The sequence below is a fragment of the Phyllostomus hastatus genome, unplaced genomic scaffold, assembly GCF_019186645.2.
Source record: "Phyllostomus hastatus isolate PE091 unplaced genomic scaffold, TTU_PhHast_1.1 phas_contig_34, whole genome shotgun sequence".
Taxonomy (NCBI): Eukaryota; Metazoa; Chordata; class Mammalia; order Chiroptera; family Phyllostomidae; genus Phyllostomus; species Phyllostomus hastatus.
In genome coordinates this window covers 62,663,572-62,686,609 of record NW_025333857.1, presented here as the reverse complement: position 1 = coordinate 62,686,609, position 23,038 = coordinate 62,663,572, and the positions used below count along the sequence as shown (strand labels likewise).

General features: G+C 44.9%; 1 protein-coding gene across 1 annotated transcript in view; it reads right to left on the bottom strand.

Annotated features, from left to right (window-relative positions):
* PAPPA (pappalysin 1) overlaps positions 1-23,038 on the bottom strand; it is a 224,305-nt gene that overhangs the window by 136,125 nt on the left and 65,142 nt on the right. The window contains exons 6-7 of the mRNA XM_045840799.1: positions 17,193-17,314; positions 9,307-9,805 (exon numbers count right to left, since the gene is read on the bottom strand). Of these exons, the coding sequence (XP_045696755.1) occupies positions 9,307-9,805; positions 17,193-17,314 (621 nt within the window). The remainder of the gene's footprint in view (positions 1-9,306; positions 9,806-17,192; positions 17,315-23,038) is intronic.

Genomic DNA, 23,038 nt, shown 5'->3' with positions numbered 1-23,038 from the left:
CACAGGCATTTAATGGCAAAGTTTAGCTTTTTTTTTTTGACTAACATACTTGGATGGAAGTTTCCACACTTTTCAGTTCATAAGATATTGCAACAAGGGGAGGGGGGCCCTCCTTTCCATTCTGACAACAAGAATGTGAAAGCCAGCATTAGCATGGAAGCGGGGACTGGCATTTCTGCATGAGGCACAGTGAGGTGGCGTCTGGCTTGTATTAAAGCCCATGAGTGAATGATTAATCCTGGGTGGAAAACAAAGCCCATACCTTGTAACGTTATAGGTATTAGTGCTACGGAAGATTAACCCCAGGGTCCCCCCCGGGGGCCTTCTCAGAACATTGGACTACACTGAGGATCGGTGGATGATGAAAACAGGTGGTCGCACAGGCCCTGTCTGCCCACCCCAAAGCACACACACTCATCCATGTGCACACATGTGCATGGCCTCAAGCTCACCTTGACCGCTCCCACAGCTCTATGGAGGGGAAGACGTCATGGTTTCCAGTGAACCATAGTTATGTGCACTCACTGAGTCACAGGCTGGCCATCGGAAGGCGCTTTTGAACTCATCTCCCTCTTCTCATCCCAACCCAAACATGCCCCTACCTCCATGTTCTCCAGTTGGTGATGCCAGTAACACAGGCATCTTCCACGACCCACTCACCTGCCTCCTCCATCCCCACCGCGACTACCTTAGACCCACTGACCATCATCTCTTACTGCAGTTTTGGCAACACTGTCTCACTCCCCTTACTGTTTACCATCTGGGCCTCCATCCCTACGTCCACCCAGAGAGCCACACACAGACAAAGAGCTGACCCCCTCACACCTAAAGGCATACAGGGGCTCCCCATGCCCCTCTGGATGAAATCCAGACCCTACAGCATGTCAGTTTAGACCATCACGGCCAGCCTCCTCCCCACCTCTCTGGTCTCTTTGCTCAAACTCTCCTCTTCAAATTTTACCCCTCAGCCACCATGAGCAGGCAGTCTTCTCGCGCACCTGTCTACACCCCCTGGCCTTCGCGCAGATACCACCTTTTCCCAGAGGTTCTCACTGACTCTAACATGAGTGAGGAGCTCCTAGCCCACATATTTCTCTTATCCTAATATCTTTCTCACTGTTTTGTTACTATTTGTCTGCTTCTTACATTAATTAGAGGAAGGTCCTAAAGGGCTGGATGGGGCTCCCTTACTGCCTGGGATATTATCTTTACTGCCCAGCACAGGGCCTGTGACAAAGACAGTGTTAAATGCCTGCTGGATGAATGGAAGACTGATTTACATCATCTTGTCTAATCCCTTCACTTTAGGGATGAGAAAACTGAGGCCCAAAGATGGAAGACCTTGCTGTAAAATTCTCTATTGTCCTTTTGATTCTCTAGTGGTTACTAATCCATCTCAGAGGTTAAAAGAAAAGCCTCAAATATACCAGATATCATCTGTATTACCACAGATTTCTGACTGCTTACTGACCTGCCCCAGAGTTTCTGTCTTCACTCATGCATGCATGCATTATTTACCTCCATCTCCTGGATGTCTGACCTTGCACCAGAAGCTGGGAACTGTGGCAGATACTACCTAGTGCCCACCCCTAGTCAAAATGCCACTGAACAGGAAAAATGCACCAACGCTTTCTGAAACTGTCACCAAGGGAGAGCTTGATGAGCCCTGAGAGGGAGAAGGTATGTCAGGGAGGAGCTTTGAGAGACCCACGGTACCTGGAAGGCTTTAGCTCACTGTCCAGACTCACTGCCAACGGGAACGTGAAACCTGCTCCCTCACTCTGACAGAATCAGACACACTCAGTGATCTGAACCTAATGTCTGCTCTGGGAATGCCCTTCAGAGTCAGCCACCTCTGCTTTCAGGTTCCAGAGGGGGGACCAGGCCCACAGATGGGCAGTCGCAGACCAAGGACACAGCGCAGTTTCCCATCAGCACTGGAATTCAGGCATCCTGATCCCAGCGCCAGCATTTTGGTGGGTTTCCTCTTTTCTCCCCCTTTAATTCAGCTACAGAGATTAGAGTGCAATTATCTTTTATTTCTTCTAATCCAACACCAAACCATGGCAACTCCAGTTAGAGGTGAACGGGAAATGTTTTCATGTGTGTGTCTGTGTATGTCCACGTGTTAGCCCTTTGCACATACTCTCCAGCCAGGCCCTGGCCAAGAATAAGTCTAATGAAAACCAAACAACAGAAAGAATCATAGACATTTAAATACCTTCAGAGCTGCCCAGACTACACCATGTTCTTGCAAGTCTATTATCGCATTAACTTTTCAGGACACCCCTGGTGCGACTGTACAGCCAGGAATCATCACCCACTTTTTCCAGGAGAAGGGGCTGAGGCTTAGACCGCCAACGGGGCCTGGCCAGGGTCGCATAGCAAGGCAGTTGTGTGCTGGCCTGGGAATCGGATCTCCTGATTCAGAACTTAGCATCTCCAAAGTAAATGCCTGAGACTTCTGTTTTCACAGACACAACGTAAACCCACTAAGACCTGTGCTAAGGACTCTCACCATCTCCGAGCACACACCGAATGGATTGTGTCCACTCATCTTGCCAGTGTGCCTGCTGTGAGATAAATCCCTCCATTCTTCCCACCTCTGTAATTACTCTGACGGCTGTTATCTTCCTTCTCTTTTCTATTCCTTTGTTTTCTTACAAGTCAGGAATTGGAGCCTCACAGCCAAGCCCAGTCCAGTCTACCTTCCCCCAGGGCAAACAGTGAAAGAAGCAGCAGGTGACATCAAGGACACCTCTGCAACCTGATTTCACTAACTTGCTGTTTTCCAAAGAAACCCTTGGACAGCCCTCAAATCAAATACGGAACTAAGATCTATTTCTCCATTGCAGGAAATAACATTCCCCTCATTCTCAGTTCTCGGACCAGAAACGGGAGTCACCGGGCAGCCTCCAATACATCACCACCAAGTCCCCCTTTGAAATAGATCTCCAATTCATCTACTTTTCTGTGCAAATAATCATGTCTGGTTTGGACTTTATCAAAAAGCCCTGTGTGGACTCTCACTCTTTGTCCATCCTTTCTTCACACAGCGCCTAGAGCAATTTGATAAAAACACAAATCGGATTGGCTTAGTTCTCTATTTCCCAACTCCATAAAAAGGGCCATTTCCCCTTCCTTTAAAGAGTAATTATACTCCTTATAACCTCTCATACTGATAATCTTTAGTTTGTATTTATATTTTTATTTAGAATATTTTTCAGTTCAGCTTTCCCATCCAATGATAAGATTCAGAATTACAGTGCCAGCATTGAGATCACCAGGTCCTAAGGACTTGTTACTGAATGAATGAATGAATTTATCAGCAGAGTCACAGGCCCACCATTTCACTTCTGTGGGTCTTAGTTAACATCTGTAGAAGAGACAATGTAATGGCCCACTTGCTATAAAGTTCAGTAGTACATCAGCCTGACACATAGAAATTTTTAAGATAAGAGATTTCAGTGGTGCTGGCACCAAATGGATGCTTCATACTTTCAAAATTGTGAAGGTACCTGCAGACAGTCAGCACTTTTATTGCTGCCGCTGAATCCGGAGATCTGTTGATTTTACGAAACCCTCTTGTTTACCCTCTTGTTCTCGGAACCCGTATTTCATTCTGAGATGTAGTTGGCCCCAGAATGATGAGAGGGAGTTACAGGTGGATGATGCCCAGCTTCCCGAAATAGAGTAAGATTGTGCTGACACTGTGCCCTGCTAGCCTGGGCCAGGAGCAGAAGTATGCACTCTGGGCTTGGAGAAACAGGTCTCACTCCTGATGCTGCTGCTTACTCCTGACGCTGCTCCCCTGTCCTGGTGGGCAATAGGCTAGACCATGTCGGGTAGGCCTGGGAGAAGGCCCCGCCTGAGGGGAGGTCTACCCTGCAGGATGCACTTCAGCAACAGGATGCTGGAAACCATGCTGGTCTGACTGTGACCACGCTTCATAAAGACTCTTATTTCTCATCTACTTGAATGTTCAAAAAACAAATGAGAAATGTGTTACCTTCTGTGTGTTTAGTCTAGTGCTTCTTGAAAACCATAAAAGCTATTTTGACATCCACTTCCTCCATCCTTCCAGATGCCACAAAGTCCTTTGCCTGTCTTCCTAACAATGGCTGATTATGTTCTACAGTTTGCCAGGCACATCACTTTGGGGTCAGGCAAGATGTCAAACTGGACTCTAGCATCTAATAACTGTGGGACTTAAGCGAATGGCATCTCTTTGTGTCTTAACTTTTCCATCTGAAAATAAGGTACACGGGTACCTACACCTAATGGGTAGGCTTATGAAAGATACAGGGCATACTAGGGGGAACCCCAAACCATACTTTTTTAATAAAAAATTATGCATTTATTCTTACATGTTTAAACTTCAGTCATCTTAAAAATACTCTCCATTTGAGGCAATACACCTATTGGGACATTTTTTCCACTGCTCAAAACCATTTTTGAACTCGTCAATTTTGACGTCTTTTAGTGCTTCTGCTGTTTTTTGTTTCACCTCTCCCACATCAGCAAATGTTTCCCTGTGAGGACTTCTTTCATCCAGGAAACAACAACAAATAAAGTCACTCAGGGAAAGGTCGGGTGAATAGGGAGGGCAAGGCATGGGGGGTCAAGCTGTTTTTGGTTAAAAACTGCTGAACACTCAGCGTCGTGTGGGCAGGTGAGCTCATAAATCACCATCATGAAATGGGCAAACATGTTCAAGCGTCTCCAAAAACAAAATTCACTGAAGCCGAATTCAGTCTCTCACAACAACGCCAGCTAGTACATTGATACAGATGGGTTCATAGAACACTCACCTAGTGGGGAAAGCTTGTTCTAAAAAGAAGATAATTCCAGTTTTTTGGGGGGAGCCCCCCCTTCTCTATGAAGTATTCACTACACGATAGCTATTATTAGCAGTCATGTTAGTATTACTAGCAGAGGATGCTCCTAGCTTATGGGACGGTGGTTAACACAATGACCAAATTTAGGCTCCCAACTGAGGGCAGAACCCTGGTTAGTTTTGTGACCTGTTTTGTCTTCAGAATGTGGCATGTTTCCCAGCACAGAAAGCATGCATGCTAAATATAAATGATTACTCAGAGTAACTTCATAAACGATAGCACCCTCAGGACTACCTGCTTCACCCTAGAGTCTAATAACATTGATAGATATGCAAGAAGGCTGACATTAAAATCCCAATTTAACAGATGGCAAAACTGAGGCATTAAGAGATTAACAACCAAACATAAATGAAAGATAGTAGAAGTCCCAGAAGAGGAAATGTAAATAGGCAGTAAATAATTGAAAAATGCTCACTCAAAATGTTCAGTCACACACACAAAAAATGGCTTAGTTTTGTCAAGTCTTGATTTCTTAGAGAAATCCAAAGATTCCATACAGACCTAAGCAGCATGGTGCCCAGTGAAGAAGCAAGTTGACAGTCAAGTTGAGAAACAGAATCTTCCCTGCTCTTTCTTCCCAGCCACACGCATAAAGAACTATCTGTGTAATTCGTGTTGCTGGGCTCCAAGACTGGGTCACAGGAACTGACTGTGGGCTAGAGGCCTGTGAGTTGTAAGCCTGTCATCTCCTTGCTATATCTTGAACTTTCACCAGCTTGGATGCACGTCTGAGTGCCAGAATTCTGCCTTTGCATTATTACAGCAGGCAGTGTTGTGGTTGAGAAGGTGGAATTTGGCATGAGACCTGGCCCTGCCATTACCAGCTATGGTAGGTTGGATGAGTACATTTTCTGAGCTCTAGCTTCTTCTCTGAGCTTCACCTGCCTCATAAATATTTGTAAGGCACTTAAAGCAGAGAGAGTATTCAGTAAGTGGTAGTTACAATTATATGATTATTATCCACACGCTACACATTTCACTAGGGCATCCAGAACCAGTGAGGTCCACTCTGGGTACTAGTTCTTATAGACAATCTCTGCAGAGTCCCTTTTACTAAAAAAAAAAAAGAGTGAATGAGTCATCTGTTACCTAAGAACAACATCTATCCACATAGAATTGCGTAACGTGTTTTCCCTTCATTTTACACATAGGGAAATTGAAGCCTAAATAAGTGATGCAATGTGTCTTAATGTCACATGGTGGGTTAGGAGCAGAGCTGGCGCTGGCCCCCTTTTCCTCTGCTAGTGTCACTTCTCATTCCATGCAGGGATTTCTACTTAAGGGAGACGTTCCACATTACTTGCTTGTCCTGGCCAAAAGCAATCAGTCTCCTGGAGGCGTCCATGGGGAAAGCACAGAAGCCTGTCCCTTAATCAATGTCATACCTTGGGAAACTATCTCCAGTATAGATAACAGAAAGAATAAATATTTTTGCTGAGAGAAAAAAAATGAAGACAAAGGTCAAAGGGGATCATGTAATGGCTTGAGTCAGGGAAGGAAAAAAATACTCATTTTTTTTCTCCCTCCTCTTTTTCTCCCAAACAGTCTTTATATAGAACTTGCATATGAGCCAATTTATTTGATATGGAAAAAATGTGAAAGCAGCAAAATAAACATACACACATACACACACAGAGGTATTTGTGTTGGAGTTCAGAACTTGAATTACTAAGAGATAAAGGAGCTGAAATGGTAGGTTGACTTGGAATGATATTTTACTTTGTTCAGAGTCTCAGAGAACATTCAGGTCAGGAAGTCCAGCGCAGCCTGGCTCAGCTCTCCAATACATTCCTTGGGACTCAAGAAAGCAAAGAGAAAGGCCAGCAAATGCCTCCAGTCAGCCCTTCTGCTTGTCACATAGTAGGTACTAAACATTTGTTGAGGGAATGAAAGAACCAATGGTGTGTAAGAGCGTGGACCTGGATGGTGGTGGTCTTGGAAGCAAATCGGCACAGGTCTAGGCATTTTTAGTAAGTCGTGAAGGTCTTTAGCACTAAACTGTGAATGTCTACATGAAAGGGACCAGGTCTGAGTCAACCCTCTAATCTCCACATCCCAGTACAGACTCCGGCACACAGACCATTCTCAATGCCTATTTGTAAATCGAATGAGTAGTTGTATGAGTGAAAGAGACCTTGTAGATTCTTGGGCCTTAGAGATCGTTTAGAGCAGTGGCTATCAAACCTTAACTAGAATCAGAGTCATATGGAGAAGCCGCACGCTCAGAGTTTCTGATTCAGGCATCTGGTCTGGGGTCTAAGGACCTGGCTGTCTAAGCACCCACTCAATGTCAGTGCCGCTGGTTGTGGGGCACACTTTTGAGAATCCGATTTAGTGCAGTGGTTCTTAAATTTGGCTGCACATTATAATTACCTGGTGAAATTCTAAAAGTCTGTTGGTCAGGACTTAGCCTTCCCAATTAAGTCAATACCTGGGAGGGGAGGGAAGGGTTGAAAGGTTAGGCAAGTTGGATGTAGGCCGTTTAAAAATGTCCCAAATTTTCATGCCGTGTAACCAAGTTTGAGAACCACTAATCCAGTGCAACCTCCTCCTTGTAGAGGAGACCCTTAAAGACCAGAACAGGTAAGTGACTAACTTCTGATCACACAACAAGTTAGAGGCTTAGCTGAAAACAGAACTCAGGTGTTTTTACCTCCTCAGTTTAACTGCCACCATTCCACACTTATCAACCAATGCCAGCTCTCACAGGCTCATAACTTGAGGCAAAAAAATGAAAGCTGTGTTTGAACTGAGGTTTTAAGGCATGTATTATTTATTACCTCCATTGTTTTATAAAGAAATTTTAAGTGGATGCATATTTATGAAACTTTACTACTCTAGACAAGTTAGGAGATGGAAGAGACAGGGTTATGGAATATTTTCAAGGCAGGACGATTCTTGAAATTTTAAGTACATTCTCAAACACAAACCAAGTGCTCCCTCTGAGTTCTTAAACAGATGTTCTTCATCTCTGAGTCAATGAATGGGCAAGGGTTTGCTTGTGATGTGCACATTAATTGCTGGCATGTAAAAGGAAGTGCTGGTAAAGTGTTTGAAAGTGGTTCTGTCTCTTAAAAAGATTAAAAGTTTCCTCCAGAACTTGGTTTCTATTAATGATTGGCTTAGTAAATATTTTCAAGTAGACAGAGCACAGATTGTGCCTTATATCATCTTAGAATCAAAGAAAGAGCCACAAAAGGCCCATAGAAACCATTGAGTTCAACATTTTCATCACACAGAAGAGGAAATTGAGGCTCAAAGAGATTGACTGATTTATCTAACATTGGTAAGTGGACTGGCTGGAATTAAACACAAGGCGTCTGACTCCTGGGCTTTTGTTCTTTCCAAAACTCCAAGTACCATATTCCCTACTAGTGTCCACTGCACATAATCAAAGTTCCACAAATGTTTGGAGATTGACCTCATAGAGTCTTGGTACCCAAACGAGGTGGCTAAGGCTCCCTCACTTATTAGGTTAAAGCAGAAGTTGGAATCACATCATTAACTGAACACTGGTTAAGTGCACTGGTACAGGAGTCACCACTTCCTAGCTGTGTGATATTGGACACAGGACTTCCCATCTCTAAGCTGCAGTTGTCTTCTTTGTAAAATGAGAATAACAGGGCTGTGGATGCAAAGAGGATGAAATACGTACAAGAAGTAAAGACCTTAGCCCATTGTTTGCCATATAGGAAAAGCACTAAAGACTTCATTATAATGTGGCCTCCCTTATGAAACAAATCCTGAGGATGCTTGAGGAAGGTGTACTAGAGAGGTGCCTTGAGACATACACATACATTAAGGAGAAACACTATGTCATATGAAAGCACTGGGTATTGAAAAGCATCATGGAGATCAAATGGGTTTGACCCTGTGTTTCGATTCAGAAAACGAATCAAGGACCATGACTGGTGACATTCACCCTCCAGCAAAATTCTCATGAAAATACCCAGGAGCACAGACAATTCCTAGCCAACCTGCTGTAACTTCACCTTCCTCTCACCCACTGAAGAAGCAATCAGGATACATAAATCTTCTTCAAGTTAACATAAAAAAGAAATCACTAGCAAACTTTAATTATTCTACTTTCCTTAGTAATAAATGACTTCCCCACTGCTAATCTCATCCAACTGTTGGGAAAATTAAGTTACAGAAAGGTAGGGATGCTTAGCGTCACATTTTATAGCCTTCACCAAAATCCAACCCTCCTAGTTCCTTGTCCGTTGCTCTACCCACAATATCAATTCCATCTAGTTAAGACCATTCTCTATATAATGTCATGTTATAAATCTCTACCTGTGAATCTGGCTGTGATGAAACTTCTTTGAGTCCCAGACTCAACGACCCTCCTTTTACCCCCCTATAGCCTACACACTTGGTCCTCTCCCTATCTAGAAAGTTCACTTACATGTCTGTGAATCTTCTGTTGAGATGCAGGAGGGAGGCCACGTCCACCTGGAGAGGAGGGTCCCGGACCACCTTGTACTGTAGGGGCTTACACTCAAGGCAGAGTGGGCTGTCTGCAATGGAGGTCAACATGGCAGCATCAATCTCCAGGTGTTCATCCAAAGTGTAGATCTGGATGCCGTATATCTCCTCGTCCACATTCCGGAGTTTGACGGTCAATGGAATATCGCAGAAGACATTCTGAGGGCCCAGGGAGATGTTCTTCCCCGTAGTACCCAATAGTTTGATGTCATTAACAGCCCCACTGGAGTCCCAGTCAGTGGAGACAAAGGTCACCCAGATGGTCAGAGACTGAGGGACCAAAGGGTAACGGAATTCCAGTTCAAGGTAGCAGCCTTGTGGCTCAGGGCAAGCTGGAGGGACTGTGTGTGGGTTGACAGCTGAATTTGGGCTCCAAGTGCGGACACTGGACTTACAGGGCTGTTCAACATCTGGATGACCTGTGGAGAAGAGATGAGGATATGAGTTCCTGAAAAATGGATCTTCAGTCTGATCCTTGGAGTGTTCTGCAGACCTTAGGAGAGGCTGGCTTGACCACAACTCAGACAGAGGGGAAAAGAAAGGGAAGATGCTCAGTGTTTCAGTCAATCAGCTGTAAGCATAATATCCAGCTCATCCGCACCACTGTAACAGGGATCTTAAATGAATCACCATTTGGTCGATACTATATTCAAGTAAGTGTTCTACGACTGAGTTAACGCCTAAGGTTTTCTTCCTCGTCTCCCATGTGATGGCTTCATGCATAGGATAGAAAGAAGAAAGGGACAAATATTTGTCAAACACCTATGCTATCCCATAAACTTGTTTAACTCTTGTAAGGACTCATGTCAGAGATGAGGAAATATGGAGTGAAAAGACCCAAGTCTCACAGCTTGAAGTGTGAAGGTCAGCATTAGAAGCTGGTATTGTCTTTTCTGGAAGTTCATACTCTTTGTTTGCACTATTAGATGCAGGGGCCACTGAAATACACTAGAATTCCCATGGCGTTGCCTTTGGTGCAACCTGCTGGTAATAACAGAAGGACCAGGAACCTTCACCAGAGAAGAGGTGAGCACAGATAGCTTCTGCCCCCTGGACTGAGGACTCTGGGAGGAAACTGTCTAGAGCCATGAATGACAGTGCCGGGAGGCAGCCCTGGAGCCACCTTATCTCTCCTCCTCCCCTTGTCTACATGAGGTCATACCATACCAAGCTCTGCCCAGTCTAACTCAGGATGGGGAGGGATTGCGTGAGGAGGGGCGAGAAGGAAGGAGGAATTTCTTCTGCTCTTTCCTCTTGGAGACAATGCCTCATCCCCGCTGATCTCAGAGTGCAGGGACTTCTGAATTTTTCTCCACTGAGATCATCAGTCCTAGACCCTCAGAGAGCTCTCCTCTTCACTGCTGAGAATAGTAGTCAGGTCTCAATGTAGTGGTTGGCTAATTTGTTTAAGCGAGTCTAGCAAGAGATACAGATCAGATGGTAAGGTAGGTTGGAGGATCTTAAGTGGTTCTATCTGCCACTTTTTTTCCCCTTTAGCACTGATGGTCGGTGGAGGGTGGGGGTGCTGGACATTTCTAAAGCAAAAGGGAAAAAGCAGTATTTGTCAGAAAACACTTTGTGATGCTGTTATAGAATAATAGGAATCACCACAATATAAAAACTACAAAGTCATTTGAGGTAGAAAAGCTATTGCAGTAAAAGTTGTAAATGCCACCAAACTCCTCACCTCTGGCCACCAAGAGAGAAGAGAGAAGACACCAAGTGGAGATGGAGAAGAGAAGAAAGAGAGGGACAAGAAAAACTGAACACATCAGAACATGGGGAGATGGACACAGCTATAAGATTCCCTCCACCCCTCCTTGGCTAGGCTCATTCACCTGTTGCAGCAAATGCTGGCTAGAAGAGATCAGGACTTTCAGCCAAAGGCACTTCCCACCTGAGCTGAAGCCTTTCTTGCCGTCTACTCTGCACCTGGCTGAGTTCCTGATTCTCCTGACTGTGTGGTATTAACATATATGTATCACTTATTCACTCAATAAGCTTTACTGACGATAGCATTTTAATACATATGAATCATGTTCATAGCCATTAGTTAATTCATCTGCTTGACACCAACATCCTGCAGGATTGTTATCATTTCTTGTCTGTGTTTTGTAGTTCTGTTTCCCTCATCACCCTACAGACATTGGCTGGTCCAAGGATAGTGCACATAGTGGGTTCTCAGTTCGTATATGGTAAACAAAGAATCTTACGTCTTGTTCATATATAGTTAAAGAAGTTAGTGCCCCATGGAATACTGGAGCCTGCTGCATCATGGTGAGTGCCAGCTGAACGCTCCACTCCCTCCATGGGCTTTCTCCTGGAACTGGTAAGGGCTGGAGCAAACTTTTTCCCTTCCTTGGAGTAAACGACTGTCAGTGGTGGGAAGCTGCAGGAGAGCAAAGATGACAAATCTGTTTGGCTCATGCTTTCTCCCTGGTTTCTTGTTATTCAATAGAGGGGCCAAACACTTTCTGAAGGACAGGAAGGTAAGCCTGGTCATTATGCTCCAGTAAGTAAAACAGGAATAGAAATCTTAACAAGGTTGGTTACCAGAGACAAGCATTTAGGTGTAAAAAAAGAACCTCAAGTGTCACTGAGCTCAACTCATCACCAAAGCAGCAATCCCTTTAATAGTATCAGGCTGCACCAACTGACCATCCTTTATGTGCCTGGCACGGTGCCGAGCATGTTACATGCTTCAGCTCTTGTCCTCCTGGCATTAAGTATATGGTGCAGGTCTTATGACACTCATTTTCAAGAAGAGGAAATCGAAACTCCGATGGTTAAGTAATTCCCTGATGGGGAGTAGAATATTATGTCATACTGTTGGTCCAGGCAGCATGCCAGCCTTTGAAGCCCTGAAAGTTGGGTTAAAATATCAGCTATCCAGCCTCACGTTGTGTCACCTACTGTAATAGCATCGCACAGGGGTGCTTTAACACTCAAATGGGATGAAATATTTAGTAGATGCTTACACATCTCTTAGCTCTGTTCTCAAAAGTAAGGAGGAATTAGCAAGGAAAAGCTTGTGAGGAGGTGCCATTCCAATGAAGAGAAGAGTGGACAGAGAATGTCTGTTCAGATGACTATTGTTTTGAGAGCAAAGGGACAGCAGCAAGTGATAAGGCTGGAAAATTAAAGAGAACCCCTATTATGAAGGGTTTTGTGTGTCACTTTAAGGGGATGAACTTTATATTGAGAGAGATGGGGGGCCACTGAAGAATTTTAATTAAATAAGTGAAGGTTGTCATTTAGAATAAGCACTGTTTAGAGATGCAGATACTATTTATCCATTTGTCCATCCATCCATTCATCCATCTATCCATGCATTCAGACAATAATTATTGAGTGCCTGGTTTGTGTCCAGAGTTGACCAGGCCCAGAGAAAACAGGTTTCTAAAGACACGGTCTCTGCTCTCACGAAGCTTCCAGTCTGGTGAATCCAGTTTGGGAGACTTTTGTACTGATTCAGACAATACACAGCTGGGCCTTAGGGGAAGAGAATATCACAGGAGAAGAGGAAATACCAGAGTTCCTCCTAAGGAGAAAAATGGACACGGGTAAGAAGTTGATTAAATGCATGGTGGTGAGGTAGGAAGAAAGGCTGAGAAAAGGAAAGAAATTGAGGAATGAAGAAAGGAAGGGGAAAATAGAGGTGAGGGGGAGGGAAGGGGAGGGAGAAAAGTGCAAAGGTGCTGTTACTTCACTATCCATAAATATCCTTCTATACATACGGTGACTGAAGGAAAAGTCACGTGTTTATATAAGCCGTCCACTAGAAATGAGGCCAAATACGTGTGTAAGATATATTTATACATACTTATGCTGATTTAAATGTACATTTATGAAGATCTATACAGACATCTATTATATATTTATGTGTATATACACTGCAGCTGTTGACACAAATATAGTTATAAAAGCTTGGAGCCAAGTTCTTTCCAGATGAATACTTCAGCACACCTGAAATATTCTAGGCAGTAAACGGGGGAAAGACTCACACAAAAAAGAAAAAAATAGGAAACAGTGCTATGTGTTAATCTCTCATGGAAAACCCAATGCTAGTAACGTATTAGATGCTTGCGTAAGTGATCTTAATTGGGATTTGAGCCAGTCAGATGTAGCTATTTAATTACTGAGCTACAAATGTAGTATGGCAGTGAATACCTCAGAAAAAATGTATCTATGAAACACAGTTTTTGCTAAAGAGATTGGAAAACGGGGTTTCTTTTGATTGCAACCACTTTCTGTGGACAACGGCAAGAATTCCTGGCACTGCATTTCCCTGAAGTTCATGGAATGGAGCTAACAAAACACATTGTGGACATTCAATAAATACGTTAAATGAAGATGCGCCTATCCTGTAAATACGGAGTCAAAATAAAGAAGTTGCAAGTGCCTGGAATATTAGAGCTAGAAAGGGCATTCATTCTGTGGATAAGACGCTCTCTTCAGAGAAGCTAAGTGACTCACTCAAGGGCACAGAGCACATTGATGGATAGGCTGGAGCCAGGATCAGGCTCTTTATCCACCCCACCCCCATGCTCTTTCACCAACCCCAAAGACACGTCTGGCATTGCTCACAGATTTGAGAGTTTTATGTTAGTTTGGGAAGTCCAAAAACTTAAACACGCAAAGATAAATAGGATGAAAATGAGTTGAGAAATAAATTGCAGAGTTTGGCTCATGGAAAAGTTTATTTCTTCAAGGATATTAAAAAGAGTCTGAGCCAACGGGATCACAGAGCCTGTAATAGGATGCTCTAAAAAAAGAATCGCGTCTTTTCCCGGCCTGCGTGTACTAAATTTACACATCCTGAAGGAGAACCCGGGGCTGCTGGGCTTCCTTGGAGGCCTGAGTCAGCTCAGAGAACCAGGGGGCTCGGCATTGCCAGTTAACTGGTTTCTGTATATCACGCTTGAAGAGGGTCAGGGACAAACCAGGAACAGACGTGACCACTCGGCAGTTGGGTTGGATGGAGGTGCGAGGAGATCTTTGGGAATTATTTCATTCACACAAGTGGTAGAACACACCAAGATGATTTTACCGAGAGGAGGCTCAGGGGAGAGTCCTGCTGATCCTACCTCCCAAATACCTCTCAATTTCATTGACTCCTCTCCTTTCTCACCGGCACCGACCTCATCCAGGCCACCAGAATACCTGTCCTGGATGCCTGCAACAGCCATGTGGCCATTCCCTTTTCTCCAGCATGCTCCCTGCCACCCCACGCTCTTCTCCACGGAGCAACCCAAGCAACCTTTACAACGTGCACATCGCACCGAACCCCGGACCCCTGCCGAGGCACGTGGTGTCTCCACACAGCCCTCGGTGTGAACCCAAACCATTCCTCGTCTGGTCGTTCCACATCTCACCCAGTCCAACCTCTCCCCACCCCACACCTTGCTCTTTATGCTCAAATGCACATAAGCTCGTCTAGCATTACTGAAGAGCCTTTGTTTTGGTGGGCTGTATCTATTAGCAGGTACCCTATTGTACATTGAAACCAAGAAACTTTAGAATATGAGCACACATAAGGACGTGTCCCGTAGGCTACCAGAGCAGCAATGACATCACATTTCATGGAGCTACTGAAAAGCTCTCCTATCCTCTCAGGAGACAGTGACAGTGAAAAAGGAAAATCATGTCATGGTATTATTATGAAAATAATTTTAGACTTTGAGGACACCCTACAATGTCTCCAGCAACCTCATAAGCCTCCAGGTCACAATGAGCAAACCACTACTCTAAGCATATGAAGTGTCTTTCGAATTCTCAAATGCACCTTGCTCACTGGTATGGTGGCATTATCCAGAAAGCCTGAGTCTCCAGTGCTGGGGGAGGTCCCCTCTCTCCTGGACCCCCAGCGCTCCATACTTTTATTAGCACAGGCCTCACCACACTGAAGGGTGATCGTCCATGTCCAGCTCGGACTCCCCTGTTACGGTCAGCTCAGCCTCGCCTGTGTGTCCAGCACAGTGCCTGGCACACAGTTCCCACGGTGGTCGCAGATGAAACTGGCTCCCTCTCTGCAAGTCCAGAAAGTGCTGTCCCGTAAGAGATGCACACTTTGTTCTGTGAGAACCCAACATGAGTTAGGTTTCGGGGGATCATCACGACTGCAGATTTCAGTGGAGCCAGAACAGGAAGGCCAAGAACTATGTGAGCTGGTGCTAGGGGAGCCTCCGTGAGGGGCGGAGGGCACTGGGGGGGCTTCCGGCGCCCGGTGAGAACCGGAACTGGATGACCCCAAGCATCCCGTCCAAGCCTGACAGCCTGCGATTCGGCGGGGCCGAACTGAGGATCTCTCCAGACACCCCTCTCGCTGCACATTCCAGATGGGCTTGTTTAGAGTTCCCGACTCTCGTTTTTATTTTAAGCTCCTTTGGAAGATGAAGTATAGTGTTGTCATTTTTCTCCTTCACTTGCCTCTCTGATCCCTCTTGTTGTGCTTTATTCTATCGCTGGCTTTTTCTTTTCAACCTTCTTTCTAAAAATATAGAGGAAAACAGAGAAGTTCTCACTGAGCCTCAATGAGGAATCAGACTCTGCTCCCCCTGAGGGACTGGTGTCCTCGCCCAGGGACGGCTGGCCTGAGCTGACCTGCCCAGGAGCAAAGGGACTGACGGGGCGGGGCGTGGGCAGGGGTTCTAAGGGTGTGTGTATGAGGGAGAGCGAGGCAGAAGCCTGCGAAGAAAGCATGGGGTCTCTGTCAGCCTGGCTTCAGGGACTAGATCTGAGCCCTAAGGCAAGAGACACTGTGGAAGGAAACTGAATAGGCAACAGTCCGTGAGATTCTCCAAGTTCCAAGCAGCCTTGCTTCAGGGCCACAGTGCAGCAAATCCCTGGGCAAAAGGCACTCTCTTAATTTCTACAGAACACCAAGTGAATCTGGCAGTGACCAAGACTGTAAGAGAATGCAGACCTCTGGTCCCTGGGATGCTTCGGAGACTCCCTCTGAGCCCATTGCAGTGGCAATCACGAGGGGCTTCCCTCAGGGGTCTTACAGATCAATGGATTCCAAAAGGAAGGGCACATGACAGACACTGGAAGGAAAAGTTGTGACATGTGCTAATGCCCTGGGTATTCCCAGAAATGACTAAAAAACAATCAAAAGGCCACTGATGTCTCGAAGCCCCCAAATTTGTGTATTGATTCTAAGGTGACCTTGTTCATACCTATAGCCTTTTAGGGTCTGGGGGTAGTCAGAAACACACATACGTGCTTTGTCTTCGTCAGGTGTGTGGCCCTGGTGCTCATTTAATATCCCAGTGCTTTTGCTTCCTTGCATGCAAAGTGGGATGGTATACTCAGGACAGTGCAGATACTCAAGAGACATGTGCTGAATGCAGGCATGAACACTGGCCTTGATGTTGGGCCAAGGGTACAAACTCCCAGCTGCAAGATGAGAAGGTTCCGAGGTTCTAATCTGCAGCACGATGACTCCAGTTAGCAACACTGTACTGTTGCTAAGAGTAGCTTGAAAATGTTTTCACACACAAAAAGGCAATTATGTGAGTGATGCCTGTGTTAACGAACCTTATTGTGGCGATCGCTTTGTAACATATACACATATCAGATCATCATGTTGTATATTTTAAACTTACACAATGTTACAGGTCACTTATATTTCAATAGAGCTGGAAAGAAGAACACAAAAATTAAAAAGATGGGCCTTGCAGCGCCATCTTAAGATTGAATGAGGTGGTGTGTGGAAAAGGCCACTGAAATCATAAGGCTCCAGATGTGTCAAAAGAGTTGTTCTTCCCATACCCAACCTGTACATAAGCTTCCGGGCTGGATTACCTTCTGCTTCCCGGGGACTCCAGTGTCCTGATGGGCCACAGGGCATTGGGGAAGAGGCGTTGTAGGCGTACTGCACCAGGATTCTCCCTTCCAGGCAAAGGTCACATGCTGATCCCAATTCTCTAGGAGGCCAAGGAGAGAAGGAAAATGCACTGACTTAGGAACAGTTGAATGAGCCCCTGGCTCCACCTGGCCGAAGGCAACGGGGCAGAGGGCACAACTATGTTGTCATCCCCACTTCTCCCAACGCATGCCAAAGCTTCCAGAACATGACAAACTGAAATTCCTCCCCACTGCCCGGCAAGGACCTTGTTGGGACCTAAGTAGCTTCCATTCTAATGGTGGATACACTGGCCTAACTTCAAGCAGCACCAAATCAACAAGCCAAAGACTCACTCACTACCTGCAGAATCTTAATTTCATCCACCACTCAAACCTCCATTGAGAATTTGGTGTGGGGTTGTGAGAAAATCTGTTGCCCCATTGGACCTCAAATTTTATTCACTTACCAATATTTATCAGGTACCTACCATGTGCGAGGCACCATCCTGCATCCCAGGTATTAAATAATAAGAAGGAATGGTTTAGTTCCTTTACCTGAAAAGATGTGGGCTGAACTAAAAGATGCCTAAAGAACCTTCCCGCCCTGACATTCCGGAGATGGATGAGGCACTCCTCGATTTAACAGTCAAAAGCAGTTTGCTTACTACCCAATCTCATTCATTTTAGCAGCTTTCCAAGGGCTGAGCCAATCCCTCAGAGGGACCAGCCCCTGAAGTGGAATATTTCGGTGGCTTCCCCTACCACCTACTGTCTTTTGTATCTGGATCCAAACTCCCTCTAGCCGCAACAGCCTCTGGGATCCTACTTGTTTTCCAGACTTGGCATATGTTTAGGAGGCAGTTGCTGGGAGGAAAAAGGGATGAGCTCATGTATTAGCCTAGACCCAAAACTCCCCAAATCTGAGCGACCACTGCAGAGGAACTGGAAAGGGAAGAAAGCTGCCAAGAAATGTGCCAGCCCAGCCCATATTTCTCAAAATGCAACGATCCTGCCAATAGTTCTTTCATCATTTCTAGAAGAAGGTCCCTCCTTTGGCTTCCTGCAAGAACATGCATGGGGGAGCCCTGTCTCAAGCCTTAGGACTTTCCCTTCTCAGGGCAGCTGTACAGCCCCTGGGATCACAGGGTGAGGCAGAGCGAGCTTGTGGACATCACAGCTCGCTGCTCCTCCCCATTCCTCCTGCACAGGGCTGCCAGGAAGCTCACCCCCAAACCTGGATCTGAGCAAGCCATGCCCCTGCTTATCTGCTTACATGGTGGCAACATGTGTAGCTGGATGGATGGACAGACGGATGGATGGATGGATGGATGGATGGAAGGATACATAGTAGCCACTCAGACATGTTGCTAAGATTAATGATGAACCTAGTTTAGACTCTCGGATTTCAGATTTTACATTCTCAGCTTCATCATTGTAAACATAAAACCATACATCGATAGAAAGTTTAAAAAGCACACTATATTCAGAGATAGGAGAGGGATTACATAACCTAAGGTTAATCGGCTCAATGGAATGGTACGAAGTTATTAGAAAAATATTGATAAAGATTATGAAATGTCATGAAAAAATGTAAGCCATAATGGTAAGTGAAAAAGGCATATTCAACACTGAATCTACAGCCAGCCTGTCAATGCTGTTCGAATAAATTTAATGTGACAAAATATTATTGGAAGTAATTTCCAGGTGGTGGAACATGGAATGATCCCCCACCTATATTTTTATTCCTTCTGGTTTTCTGAAATTTCTCTATATTTTGAACATGTATGAATTACTACTGGGCTAGCACTGGTAACAATTACAAACATATTCTTCTAGGCCAAAAACGGGGAGTGAGGAGAGAGACTTCCTCGGCACCACTGTGGAGGGCAGAGTCCTGTCACAGCGGCCACACTCCGTGCATGGCAGTTCTGAGTCACAGGAACGGCTTCACGATGACGATGAGATTACAAACGTTCTGGGATGGAAACAGGAACCACACTGACCTTAATGGCCATTGAGTCTTTCTCTCTATTTCTTTAAATTCTGTTTGGATTGCACGCATATTCATACAGTCACCTGTACTTCACTGAGTTCTTGACACATCCTAGGTTTCCAATTAACACTCTGATGAGTGAACAAACCATGGTCCACCTGACAGCAATGTGCCTTGCTTTTTCAGAGCCCCACACAGGGTATTCCCCCACATTCCGTCATTGATTCAAATGTTCACCCATCGCTTCAGCTATACATTCAATGGACAGTCTTGGCACAGCCTTTGGTGGCTAGTGCTGTACAAGTATTAGACATTGATCATCCGAGGGCGAGTAAATTTGATGGGATATCCTCATTTCACAAATTAGAAAACTGATAAGGTTCATGAGTACAAAGTAATCATCCCAAGGCCATAGCCTGGAAAGGCACGCAATCTATGTGGCCTTTACCAAAATCAGGCAGTATCCTACACATTGAGGGAGTGTGTAGTATGTGTTTCTTACCTTTGGCATTTATTTGATTTGTATCTACACAGATACACACACACACACACACACACACACACACACACACACACATTGAGATCACAGGAACACAGGATACTAAAGTGGGAAGAGATCCTCCTTCCGACCTGGGTACCGCAAGAGTCAGTGTTTAAGCTCCAAGTCTATGCTGTCCAAAATGGCAGCCATTGACCTCCTGTGGCCATCTAAACTTAAACCAATCAAAATTTAGTAAATTTAGAAACCTAGTTTCTCACTCACATTTGTCACATTTCAGGTGCTCCCTAGCCACAGTTGGCTAATGGCTACCATATCCACCATGCAGACAGAGAATATTTTCATTATTGCAGGAAAGTCCTATTGGGCAGTGATTTGCTAAGGCATCCACTGTATGTCATGACTTAACTTCTCTCCTATGCATCCCGAATGGTATTAGTTATGCTCCATCCTTGGGACAATTCTCCGTATTCTGGGATTGGGGGGTAGAACTTGACAGAGAAAGGCTGGGACCCTTTGGCTTACAGAACAGCACAGAGCACAGGCTGAGGAAGAAAGGGGGCATGGAGTGAGGCCGCCAGGATTTCAGATGCAGGTCTCTCGGTTCCCCGTCCAGTGCTTTTTCCAGCACATCACAGCCGATTGTTCAGTTAACTGAAACCATCCAGTCAACACATGTTTGCAGGGCAGATAAAAATAAAGGAGTTAGAAAAGCCAGGGGTGGCCTTGAATTATTTATTCAGTTGCCCATGTGTGAGGACACAGGCTGTGGGAGGATCTGAATATGTTTTTTTAAGGAAAACCCTTGTATTCTCTGTGGCCACAGATGTGCAGAACAGCAGGAGGACATGAGGATGGCCAGGGGCGAGAGGTTGGCATTGATGGATGTAGTGGAAAACACCAGAGATTCTGCAGGGAAAGAACAATTTCAAGTAGCTCAACAGCTCTGGAAAACTCCGTACAATAGAGGAGCTACTATTTTTTTAATACAGAGTGCGTGTGTGCTGGGCATATCACAGATGTCATCTTGTTGAATCCCCTCCCTCCCAAAAGCCAGGTGACACTGGCACTATCAGCACCTTTCTATGGAGGACTCAGGGTCAGACAGGATCTGAGAGGCGAGAGCCTTGTTCTAGTTCCCAGAGACCAGGAGTGGGAAGCTGAGAACGGGACACACACAGCCTCCCATCAATGCTTTGTACTTCGAACTAAGCCGATTTGCAAGAGTATCAACTCTGTGTGTAGGGGAGAGTGATATACATAGTTTCCTTTCTTTACAACAATCTATTGAACTTGTGGACCTACTTCCTTTAGCCATAGACTATGATCTCCGTAGCTGTGAACCCTAATTAGACATGTTTCTAAAATGTCAGTTTTAATTTAACATATGATAACTCCATTATGAAATCTCAGACGGAACAGAATAGCTATTGTACGAGCCCCATCTACCAACTGACTATCGGTTATTAAAAACATATTGATTGAAGCTGAGGGCACTATGTAAGAGAGACATATCTCATTACACAACAATTAACCCTCCCATAGGTTTCCAACAATCAGCTGGTATTTATTTAATGGACAATAACTGCTTTATGAAATACAAATTGAATGCATACACAGGAAACTTCATTTACAAAACTTCCATTTTTAAGTGGAATTGAGGCCAAGCTTGACCAAAAGTCTGATACTTCTCATTGCCACAGAAAAAATAAATAAATCTACGGGCTGCTGGAAAGGCTGCTCTGAAGTGTCACATGAGGTTTCCCAAACCCAGCTCTGAGCTCCCAGCGAGGGCGGCTGGGGCAGGGGAAGGGGGGCGTCTACAGAGGGCTAGCTCAGGCGTACATTTCCTTCCCCGTGGCCACACTCCCCCAGCTGCCAAATGAGGGTTCTAGATTCAGGGACTGGTGGCAGGATGGAAAATTAGAGCCCAAATTTAATGTGGTGCCATGATCTAATAAATTTTAAACACACACACACACACACACACACACACACACACACACACACACATCCTTTATAACTTGAGTTTGGGGAGGGCCTAATGAACACACATGGCAGTCTGAGATCAGACATGGCAAAACGTGAGCTGGAGCCCAGCTCCCACCACCCTCAATGGGCTCTTGGTTCAATCTCTCAGTCTTTTTGGGCTCCAGTTCCCTTTTCATCTGGCAAACAGGGAAGATGATCTCCCTTTTATAGAGTTACTGGAAAGATTAAATGAGACTCTGTATATAAAACCTTTAGCACAGAATCCTGCACAGAGCAAGCACTTGCTAAGTAACCACAACCGCAGAGTAATATTAATTAATGATTAGTTGGTTATTATTTTCAGCATCATCCATGTTATATCATCATGATTGAATAAACATTTCCAAGAAGAGCTGGGGGTGGCTGTGATGTACTAATCTGTCCCAAATTATAGCGAAATTACAAAATAGATGTCGACGTCTTAGTCTGTTTCTATGACCCTTTGAAATTTGCTCCCTTTAAGTCTTGAGCTCCTCAGTGGGTCTCAAGGCTAAAAAGCAGCACAAGAGACCATCGCCACCTCAGGCCACTGAGGCATCATGGGACCCACTTTTTGGGGAAGGAAAATAAGGCTCAGGGACGGAAAGTGACTTGCCCAAGGCCATACAGCTAATAAATGACAGGGAAGCAGAACAAGATACTCTGTGCCTCAGCTTATCATTCCCTGGTCTTCTAAAAATTCTACTTTTCGTTCTACAGAGAAACACTGGGCAACAAAGATGCTATACAGATATCTAGATATATGCTTATTTCGAGATTACACATATGCATGTGCATTCATGTAAAATGTATAAATACATGAGGCCTGTCCAGAAAAAGTCCAGCCATTGTTAATATGACAAGAATGGTTTGCACGGCATCGATGTAACCTGGCGGCCAAGGAGATTGGACTGGATGCGCATGTGTGAACAATGACAATTTCGCTGTTAGTCAGTGGGGGTGGCAGATGCCATTGAGTGAGCATGTGTACTGTGTGGTTGTTGCATTCAAAATGACTGAGTGAGTAGAGCAAAAAATCTGCATCACATTTTACATTAAGCTTGAAAATTCCTCTGTGGAAACTATCCAGATGATTTAGAAAGCCACAGCAGTGTGCAACTGGTGATTGGCAGCTTCATCACAACAACGTGCCTGCTCATGTACCACATCTCTTGCAGAGTTTTTTTTGCAAAACATCAAATCACCCAAGTGACTCAGACCTGCTACAGCCCAGGTTTGACACCCTGTGACTTCTGGCTTTTCCCAAATCTAAAATCACCTTTGAAAGGGAAGAGATTTCAG